Source organism: Trichechus manatus, unplaced genomic scaffold (genome assembly GCF_000243295.1).
Source record: "Trichechus manatus latirostris isolate Lorelei unplaced genomic scaffold, TriManLat1.0 scaffold00006, whole genome shotgun sequence".
In the NCBI taxonomy this organism is placed as follows: Eukaryota; Metazoa; Chordata; class Mammalia; order Sirenia; family Trichechidae; genus Trichechus; species Trichechus manatus.
The window spans coordinates 27,937,085-27,948,361 of NW_004443942.1; the positions used below are offsets into that span (position 1 = coordinate 27,937,085).

An 11,277-nucleotide genomic window follows, 5' to 3' on the forward strand; every position below is an offset into this window, starting at 1 on the left:
TGGGTCCATAGTAGAATTCTACCCTTCCATGTGGGAGACCTGGGTGCAATTCCTAGTCTTCTGCCAGGCTGATTGTAGGGTTGGGACCACAACACAGGCTTCCCAGCAGCCAGTCTTAAGCGCTTGCTTTTAACAACAGCGTGAGAGAAATGAATTGTTTCAAGGGTGTTTTTTTAAGGATGCTTCTTTAATGGGGTTCTTGTTTCTTTGAACTCTTCCAGTGCTTCTGTTTTATAGTTATCGATTTTTCTGATCATAAAAGTAATGCGTGGTTATTGTGACAGTGTGGACCGTTACAGAAATGTGCGCGGCTTGGAGAGTGTAAGCACCCATACTTTATAGAGAGTCTCTGTTTTGCCTCCATAGATTCTCCCTTTTTTGTTGCCCCTTGGGGTTTTATCTCACAATCACCTTTCCCTAAAGAGGGAGGCAGATAACCCGCTTCTCCTGGACAGTACCAGCCTCTTGTCCTGCGTGGGGGTGGTGTTTGCTATTATCTGACCTCAGCGGGTGGCCTGGCAGTGCCCTGAGAGGCAGCAGGTGTGGGGCGAAAGTCTTGGCACCGACATTTAGTACCTAAGAGAACCAGGACTGAGTCTCAGTTTTCCTCCTCTGTACAGTAGGGATAATAAGGCCAGCCCTACCTGTTTTAGGACACTGGAACTAAACAGTGGGACAGTGGATGTGAACCCACTCAGTAGCCTCTGTTGTTGTTGTTAGGTGCCGTCAAGTTGGTTCCCACTCGTAGCGACCCTGTGTACAACAGAACGAAACACTGCCCGGTCCTGCACCATCCTCACAGTCGTGGTTATGCTTGAGCCCATTGTTGCTGCCACTGTGTCAGTCCATCTCGTTGAGGGTCTTCCTTTTTTCCCCTGACCCTCTACTTTACCAAGCATGATGTCCTTCTCCAGGGACTGGTCCCTCGTGATATCATGTCCAAAGTATGTGAGACCAAGTCTCCCAACCTTGCTTCTAAGGAGCATTCTGGCTGTACTTCTAAGACAGTAAACTCTAGATTCTACATATTATTACTTGGTTTTGAAAACCTGTTATTGTTACTGTCAAACAGTTCCCATGGGGCTCTGTGCAGGTAGATGTGGTGACTTCATCCTAAGGGTTAGGGTTCTACACTCTTATTGTTATTCTCATACATTCACGTATGTTTAGGGGGGCAGTAGTGGTTCCGTGGTAGAATTCTCCCCTCCCATTCCAGAGACCCAGGTTTGATTTCCAGCCAATGCATCTCATGTGCAGCCACCACCAGACTGTCAGTGGAGACTTTTGTGTTGCTGTGATGCTGAACAGGTTTCAGCAGATCTTCCAGATTAAGAGAGATTAGGAAGAAGGGCCTGGCAATCTACGCCTGAAAAATCAGCCAGTGAGAGCCCTACGGAGCACGGTTCTACTCTAACACACATGAGGTTGCCATGAATCGGTACAACAACATATATGCTCAGAACACTGTTACCCCTGCCTCTCTCTGGGAGTCCTACCACCCTGAAGGCTCGTGTGCAGTGTACAACCTGCCTGGCAAGTCTCCTGATTGTCGCCAGATGGAGATGTTTTCTTCTGTCTTCAAACCCCATACACTTGGCTCATCCTTCTCTCGAGGTACATAGCCTATTACAGCTATCTTTGTGCTTTGGAAGGGCAGCCCAGGAAGAGTGAGGATCTGGAGTGAGACAGACCCTGTTGGAATCCCAGCTCTACCACATTCGCTGTGTGCCCTTGGGCAAGTTGTTACCTCTGTGATCCTCAGTTTTCTCAGCTATAAAGTGGGAGCTAACAATATATCATGACTTAGGTTCTGTTTTTAGGAAGATTTAAAAGATGAATGCACACCAAAGGCTAGCTCAATCTCTGGAATGTGGTGAAGGCTAAAGAATCAGCAGTTTTGTAATAATTCGTGTTCGGCCTCCTCTTTGTGTCTGCCTCCGTGGGGCCAGCATGGAGCCTAGTCCATTCTCGGATGGTGCTAAAGGCTGTTGGAATCCAGAAGAATTGACTTGTACAGAATGGGGGCTTCAGACCATTGACCGGGCTAGAGAAGAAGGGGCATCAGTATTCTTGGTTTAGATGACTTGGGGGACAGCCCACTCCCCTGGCTTTGACACCTGAAGCTCTCCCCAAGTACCTCTTCCTCTGGTTTTAAGCTTATGAGGCCTCATTGAGTTCATTTGTTGACAGAGCAGAGGCCACAGCCTCCTGAATGGATCCAGAGGGCTTCTTTTGGAAGCTGACCCAGCTAGTGGCAGGTCTTCAGAGGGGACTGGTTGAAAGGGAATTTAGGGCAAATCCATTGAAGCTGCCACAGCAGCTGAGAAAGAGCAGAAATTCCCTTGAACTTAATCTATCGAGGAAAGTCCTTTGGTGACCTAATAACGGGGAGGAAAAGGAGTCAGGGCAGTATCTGGCCTAAGCAGACAGAGTTGCAAGAGAAACATTGAGACACCACCAAGCTCCTCTCTTGCGTTGTAAATGGAATTGTTTCCCTCATTTCCTGTTCAGATTTCTCATTGCTGGTATGTAGAAACCCAACGGATTTTTGCTTGTTAACCTTGTGTCCTGCAACTTTGCTAAATTCTTTTATTAGGTCTAGAAACTTTCTTGTGGACTCTGGGATTTTCAATATAGGACCATGTCATTCGCGAACAGAGATAATTTTACTTCTTCTTTTCCATCTCTTGCACTTTAGCAGGGCTGCACCTAAAACTGTTCATGAGGTTGAGCTATCACCTCCTTCTCCCCCAGACTTATACTCACCTACTAAACTTCCGTTTTGCTGTGTATAGGATCGCTATGAATCGGAACCGATTCAACAGCACCTAACAACAGCAACGCTAAACTAAAGGTTGATGGTTCAGATCCATCCAGCAGCACCACAGAAGAAAGTCCTGGTGATCTGCTTCTATAAAGATTACAGCCAGGAAACCCTTATGGAGCAGTTCTGCCATGTTAACGCTGAGTCGCCCTGAGTTGGAATTGACTCGAGAGCAGCGGGTTTTCTTTTGTTCTTTTGCCCCCTCCCTAGTGACAGCCTTTTCTGATTTTTCCCCTTCAGCCAGGCGGCACTCCAGGGTCCGGCCCAAGGTGACTCTTCTGAACTCTGCCTCCCCGATGACCACAGTCAGCCGGCCACTGAATGAGATGGTACTAACCCCACTGACGGAGCAAGAGGGGGAGGCCTACTTGGAGAAGTGTGGCAGCATCCGGCGGCACACGGTGGCCAACGCCCACTCGGACATCCAGCTGCTGGCCATGGCCACCATGATGCACTCAGGCTTAGGGGAGGAGGCCGGCAGTGAGGACAAGTGCCTGCTCCTGCCACCCAGCTTCTCCCCACCACACCGCCAGTGCTCCAGTGAGCCCAACATCACCGACAGCCCTGACGAACTGGAGGAGGTGGCAGGGGCCAGCCAGGAGGACGAGGAGCTGAACTGTGCTTCCCTCAGCTGAACGACTGCTCTAAGGGCGTCCCAGTTCCTGCTTAGTAACCAGAATGAGGATGACTCCATCCCCATGGACCACCAACGGGCTCTTTTTTGGGGCAGTGTTGCCCTTTTTCAGCCCTGGGGGACGTCCCTGGTGTAAACCTTTTCGTATTTGTAATGGCGACCATCTCTTTGAAGTGACACAGACCAAACTGCCACACAAGAACCAGTTGCCTAATGTTTGCCTTCTGACTGCCAACCTTACCTGCCTGGCTAAGGGCCTCATCTCTGGGGACTTTTCCCTCAGATATTGGACAGTCTGATGCTCACAGCAGTTTCCCACTGCCTTTGACATTGCTACAGCAGGAAGCTGTGCAGATCGCCCATAGAACCATCAACGATATGCTTTTTGGAGTCCTCTTTGGATTCCTTGTGGTAACTCCTTTCCCCTATTTTGTGTTAAGTGAAAGTAGACTGCAGCCTTTACCGAGCAGGACTCTGGGACGTGCGTTCTTTGTTTTAGTTTAAGAAGTACAGGGAAAGAGATGCCCATGGTGGATGAGGACTTTGGCTTTTGGCCCAGGAGGCACCGAGGCTGGAGAAGCTCTGTCTTATGTTAAGCCTCAGCACCTCCCCCTCAGGCTTCTTCCCAAACTCAAGGAATGAACCTTGGGTGGGGTAGCTGGTGCCTTAATCCCCCTCTCATTTCAGAAATTGACAGTTTTCTTATTGCGGGTGTGAAGGGCTGGTGGGTATCAACCACCTAGTCTGTTCCTGGATTTGACTTGAATTTTTAAAATGTGTATAGTTTAAAAAAAATAATTGTTGGCAAATATTTGCACGTAAAACCTTGCACTGTTCATTTCCAATGGGGTGTGTCCTCAGACAAACCAGCCACTCCCTGAGAAAGGGGACTGGAGGTGTAGTTCAGAGTGAAGTGGTCTGTGGAGGGCAGGGCTCATAGTCCACAGACGTCTAGAAGCAGCTGGTCTCAAATCCAGAATGACCTGTGTTTGTGAGTGTCCTGGTTTATAGAAAAAGTTGTATTGGGGGAGGGAAGCTCAACTTGCCTCCTGAGCAAAGGATTGTACCCAATGGAGTGTCTCGGTTCTTCACAGTGGGGTTTGATGGGGGATGTGTGGGCAGAACCTTTTGGAGGGGTATCCATTCCCTGTGATTAAAGAAGTACCCAGAAGTACCTGGAATTTCTAAAATGTGGGGCCTCAAAATGCTCTTGGGAGCAGCAGGCTTTGGTACTGTGCTGTGTCCTTCACACTGTTCCCTCCAGGTCTGGGGGCTTTTTATCCCCCTGGAATCCCTGTCTTCCTTTTTGCGTTGGTCTGTTGGCCCCACTGAGAGTGGCTCCAGAAAAAGAAGGCCCCCCTTGACCCTCCTGGCACCTTCTGGGGATCCTGTTAGTCTTTGGATGGGAGCCACCTTGGCTTCCAGTATGGCAGGAGGGGGCTGGGAGAGGGTGAGGATCAGTTTGAGCTGCCAGCAGGGGAAGAGGAAACCTTCTAAGCTCATCTAAGCCTGAAATATGACCATAGTTGTGCTTTTGATGGCTGGAAATTTGGAAATTTTGTTTTAAAATTGTTTTATTTTCATCCAGCTAAGAGAGTGAAGGAAGAGAAATGTCCAAGGGAAATCTCCTGAGAATTACAAACAAAAAAGTAATCTCTGTGTATGTGTTGAATAATGTCCAAAAATTGACTAATATGCATTAGCAAATGGAAAATCAGTAGGTAAGAAGGGGATGATTTCTTTAACTGATGGCTTCTATCCCTATTTATACACTTAGCACTTGAGACTCGTATTTATTGATCGAGGCAAAGTAATTCATCATCTTGGGTTTGCTTTTTTAGTTTAAAAGGTTAATGACGTATTTTTTTTTTAAATGCCTTTTCCATGTCCCAAGTGCCTCTGATGAGGACAGCAGTCATCAGTTAAATGTATAAGCTATCAGGTTGAGAACGGGAGTATCAGTATAGACCCAGCGTACTTAACTGCTGATGACTGTTAGTTTACAACTTTACCTTTCTGTACACACCTGATATTTGTGCAGGAAATATTTCAGACTGCACGTATAAAACATTTGTTGATGTTTATGGGCATTCTAACCATCAGAGCTACTACAAGAGTGATAACTACAGTATTTTTAACCACCTTTTCACTGCTTTCTGACACAAAGATTTATTTCCATTATTTATGCTAGAGTTTCCTGTGGCTGAGGTTTAATGACAGGAAGCAATCACGACTCTAAAGTCTGAATGAGCTCACAAGCCACAAACCGTCTCATATTGTCCGCCTCCAAAATGGATTCAATAAACATCATTTTTTACATGTTACCCTGTTCTCTTGATAAGTGCCTCCAGCATGTCTTGATTGAATTTGCGGGTGCAGCAGCTGAATTAAATCTTGGTGTGTCCTGTCCTCTAACTCTGGGCCTCCTTTTCCTGCCTCCAGCCCCCTTTTCCTGTTACCTCCACTCCAGAATTAGGAAGCAGCCTTAGTGCAGCCAGTCTTCCCTGGGATTTGTTTGCCATCCTGGACTGGACTGACAAAATATCATTTCCTGGGGAAACAGCCTGTGTGTGCTGCTGAGAAAATACTGAATAAAGCCTTTGAAAAGCCAAGGCCTCTTCAAAAACCAGCTTGGTCCCTCTTCCTGGAGTGTTTGATCTAGAGGGAACACTTCTCGTATGTACTGATGGACTATCTCCTCATACATTTCCTTACAGTTTTGTTTGGCAGAGAAAATTTATAATATTTTACTCTGCATAAATTCTCCTAGGTGCATGTTATGGATTGAATTGTGGCCCCCACGAAGATATGTTTAAGTCCTAACTGCCGGGACCTATGAATGTGAAATAGGGCCTTTGAGGATGTTACCGGTTAACATGAGGTCACACTGGAGTGGGGTGGGGGGAGGGGGGTAATCCAATATGAGAGTGTCTTATAGAAGAGGAGAAGGGACATAGAGGCAGACACCGAGGAAGATGGCCATATGAAGACAGAGGCAGAGATGGAGGTACACTGCAGCTGCAAGCAGAGGACCTCCTGGGGCTACCAGAAACTGGGAGAGACAGGAAAGGATCTTCGCCTAAAGCCTTGGAAGAGAGCATGGCCCTGCTAACACCCTGAATCTGGACTTCCAGCCTCCAGAATTGTGAGACAGTAAATTTCCGTTCCTATAAGCCACCCGCGTTGCAGTACTTTGTGACGGCGGCCCCAGGAATCTAATACAGTGGGCTATAGCAGCATCTGAAATGTGGAAGACAGCTCCCTGGCCAACCGACTGGACGAGATCCATATTCGTGCCTATTCCAAAGGTGACCCAACGGAATGTGGAAATTATCAAACAGTATCATTAATATCACATGCAAGTAAAATTATGCTGAAGATCATTCAAAAACGGTTGCAGCAAGCATTGTTCACAATGGCAAAAAGAAGGAAACAAACTAGATGCCCATCAACAGATGAACGGATAAACTATGGTACATACACACAATGGAGTATTATGCAACAGTAAAGAACAACGATAAATCTGCAAAGCATCTCATAACATGGATGAATCTGGAGGGCATTATGCTGTGTGAAATAAGGCAATCACAAAAGGCCAAATATTGTTTGAGACCACTACTCTAAAAACTCATGAAAAGGTTTACACCCAAAAAGAAACAATCTTTGATGGTCACGAGGGAGCGGAGGGGTGGGAATGGAAAAACACTAAATACACAGTAGATAAGTGGAAACTTTGGTGAAGGGTAAGACAGTACTTAATATTGGGGAAGCCAGCACAACTTGTAAAGGAAAGGTCATGGAAGCTCCATAGACACATCCAAACTCCCTGAGGGACAGAATTGCTGGGCTGAGGGCTGTGGGGACCATGGTCTTGGGGAATATCTAGCTCAATTGGCGTAACATATTTTATACTGGACTATAGGAAGAACTCGGCATCAGGATTGGAGGTAGACTCGTTAACAACCTGCAGTATGCAGATGACACAACCTTGCTTGCTGAAAGTGAAGAGGACCTGAAGCACTTAACTGATGAAGATCAAAGACTACAGCCTTCAGTATAGATTACACCTCAACATAAAGAAAACAAAAATCTCCGACTGCTCTAACATGGATCACAGTGGAGGATCCTAGACAGAGAAGAAGAATGTAGAACAAAATTCAAATTCACAAAAAACAGATTTGCTGGTCTGACAGAGACTACAGAAACTCTGAGCGTGTGGCCCCCGGACACCCTTTTAACTCAGTACTGAAGTCACTCCGAGGTTCACCTTTCAGCCAAAGATCGGACAGGTCTATAGGGCCAATAATAACACACATGAGGAAAGTGTTTTGTAGTTCAATCACGTATGTGGGACTAAATGGGAACATCGGCCCAAAAGCAAAGATGAGAAGGCAGGAAGGGACAGGACAACTGGACAAATGGAAATAGGGAACCTGAGATGGAGAAGGGGACAGGGTTGACACATTATGTGGTCGGCAACCAATGTCCAAAATAATCTGTGTATTAACTATTTAATGAGAAACTGATTTGCTCTGTAAACTTGCACCTAAAGCACAATTGAAAAAACAAATATCCTCACAACTGGACCAATAAGAACATCATGATAAACGGGGAAAATATTAAAGTTGTCAAGGATTTCATTTTACTTGGATCCACAATCAATGCCCAAGGAAGCAGCAGTCAAGAAATCAAATGACGCCAGCCCAGGGGCAAGGACTAGAAGGCAGGAGGGGACAGGAAAGCTGGCAATAGGGTACCCAAGGTTGAGAAGGGAGAGTGTTGACATGTAAGATTGTTAACCGATGTGATAAAACGATATGTGTACTAACTGTTTGATGAGAAGCTAGTTTGTTTTGTAAACTTTCATCTAATAAGTACAATAAAAAAGAAATCAAACGACGCATTGCATTGGGCAAATATGCTGCAAAAGATTTCTTTAAAGTGTTAAAAAGCAAAGATGTCACTTTGAGGACTAAGGTGCGCCTGACCCAAACCATGGTATTTTCAATCACCTCATAGACAAGTGAAAGCTGGACAATGTATAGGGAAGAGTGAAGAAGAATTGATGCATTTGAATTATGGTGTTGGCGAAGAATACTGAATATACTATGGACAGCCAGAAGAACGAACAAATTTGTCTTGGAAGAAGTACAGCCAGAATGCTTCCTAGAAGCACGATAGTGAGAGTTACATCTCGATTACTTTGTACATGTTGTCAGGAGGGACCAGTGCCTGGAGAAGGATATCATGCTTGGTAAAGTAGAGGGTCAGCAAAAAAGAGGAAGACCCTCAACAAGATGGATTGATTCAGTGGCTGCAACAATGGGCTCAAACATAGCAACATTTGTGAGGATGTTGCAGGACGGGGCAGTGTTTCATTCTGTTATGCGTAGGATTGCTATGAGTCAAATTGACTTGATGGCACCTCTGAAAACAAAACACAGCAGCGTGAATCTGAGACCTCTGAAGACTTAGTAAGAGCATTGGAGGAAGTGTGACCTCCACTGATTGAAAATCTGTGGGATGTAAAGAGAGTGTGTACATTTTTGTTGAGCCTTCATAGGTCATAACTATGGTAAACACTGAGCATTCAGCGCAGTAGGTTCCATGTCACTGGTGCCATTCCACCATATTTATCCATCCACTCATCCATCTGTCAAATATCTGTGGAGTTCCCACTGTGTGGGCACTTTTCTTGGCACTAGGGATACAATGATGGACAAATCACTAAGTGCCTGCTCTCTTGGAGCTTACAGTCTAGTCGGGGAGACTAGCAATCAGGTAAATGGAAGTATTTCAATAATGGAAAACATGGGTGAAAATAAAGTGCTAGTGACTACAGGATGATGAGAAAACACTTAGGGGTGTGGCTGGAGAAGATCTCTCTAAAAGTTGGCTTGAACTAAGACCTGGTTAACAACAAAGAACCAGCCTTACAGTTTGTGGTGGTTTCCTATCGTTGCCATAACTTAGTGGCTTAAAACAACACATTTATCTTACAGTTCTGTAGGTTAGGCATCTGACACAGGTCTCACTGTGTTGTTAGGGCTGTGTTCCTTTCTGTGGCTCTAGAGGTGAATTCCTTTCCTTGCCTTCTCCAGCTTCTAGAGGCTGCCTCCATTCCTTGGCTCATGGCTGACCTCCCCCATCTTCAAAACCAGCAGTGGCAGGTTGATTCCTTCCCACACTGCATCATTCTGATCTACCTCTGCCTCCCTCTTTTAAGGACCCTTGTGATTACATGGGACCCACCCAGATAATGCAGGATAAGTTTCTCCATCTCAAGATTCTTAATCACATCTGCAAAGTCCCTTTAGCCACACAAGGTAACTTATTCGCAGGTTCTGAGGACTAGGACGATTAGGACTTGGACATCTCTGGGGAGCCGTTATTTTGCCCACCCCACAATCCTCAGTTTTTGCTTCCCTTCCTGGTTACTCTTTGGTGGGTGGAAAGTTCCTGATAAACCATCTTTGCTGCTGAGGAAGCTCCTTGCCCACTTGCCCATCTGTGGGCAGTGAAATTGTAGGGCTTATGGGAAGAGATTGCAGAAAGCAAGATGGACAAAGAGGGTTCACCCTGTATTTGTGCTGGCTGAGGAGTAGTAGTGAGTTCACTGTAGCTCTTCGGTTGTTATTAGCTGTTGTTGAGTCGGTCCCTGACTCATGACAACCCCATGTGGGACACAGTAGAACTGTGCCATAGTTTTCTTGGCTGTAATCTTTATGGAAGTAGTTTGCTAGGCCACCAACCTTTGGGTTAGCAGCCAATCACAAACCGCTTATGCCACCTGGCCTCCGGTAGCTCTTCTGGAAGTCCCTAAATGCCATTGAGCTCCCACTCCCACCTAGCTGGGGATCTAGCTCAGCCTGGGGCATGGCTCTTTCCCACACACTTCTGGTCTCTGCACCTTCTGCAGCTATCTGAAGATTTCTGTAGGTGCTGCCCTCTCTGCTGACGTCTCTCTCAGCAGGAAAAAGGCCAGTCATGGAGTGTTTGGGGGGGCTCTGGGAAGATAAGACTGCGGTGTGCTGGTGGTTCAGAGGAGACTGGGTAGCCCAGCCCATGGGATTTAGAAGCCGACATCTACCCACCACAGCATGGACTTCCACGTGACAGGGATTCTCCAGGCCCTGACTCAAATCTTTCTACTCATTTCCCTTCTCATATGTCTGTCAGGCCCTCATCCTCCCTTGTGTGATTTCTACATTTTGGTACTTACCATATGCCTCCAGCAGTCCCTGGGTGGTGCAAATGGTTAATGCACTTGGCTGCTAACCAAAAAGTTGGAGGTTCAAGTCCACCCAGAGGTACCTCAGGTGAAAGGCCTGGAGATCTACTTCCAAAAAATCAGCCATTGAAAACCTTGTGGAGCACAGTTCTGTGACACACATGGGGTTGTCATGAGTCAGAATCAACTTGATGACAGCTAGTTTTTACTGGTATGTTTCCAGACTCCATCTTTCTAAAATACAATCTCTGCTTAAAACTTTCCCCTGGCTTTCCATAAAATCTACACACCTGAACTTGATTTCAGGGTCCTTCATAAACCGGCCTCAACTTACCATATATGCCCTCATTTGCTACTGACTTCCCTGAGCAAGCGTCAGCCTCTCCAGGACTGTTTATTATCCACCTCCACACCCTCCTGCCCTGTTCCTGCTACTCCTTTCCACTCAGACCCAGATGAAGGCATGTGAGGGCCCTAAACACTGATAATCTGTAGTGCCCCTCCTCTGCTTACTCACCCATTCAAACAGAATATGTGAGTTAGATATATGTGTGTGTCTTAGCTATCCATGATGTAACTTCTTTTTAA

At 46.2% G+C, this 11,277-nt stretch overlaps 1 protein-coding gene across 2 annotated transcripts in view; it reads left to right on the plus strand.

Moving 5' to 3' along the window:
- The window catches only part of PRR5L (proline rich 5 like), a 92,743-nt gene extending 87,696 nt beyond the window's left edge, over positions 1-5,047 (plus strand). For both annotated transcript variants that reach the window (XM_004369805.2, XM_023738400.1), the window contains one exon: positions 3,065-5,047. In XM_004369805.2, coding sequence (XP_004369862.1) covers positions 3,065-3,459 — 395 coding nt within the window. In that variant the 3' untranslated portion in view covers positions 3,460-5,047. The remainder of the gene's footprint in view (positions 1-3,064) is intronic.
- Positions 5,048-11,277: the final 6,230 nt, after the last annotated feature.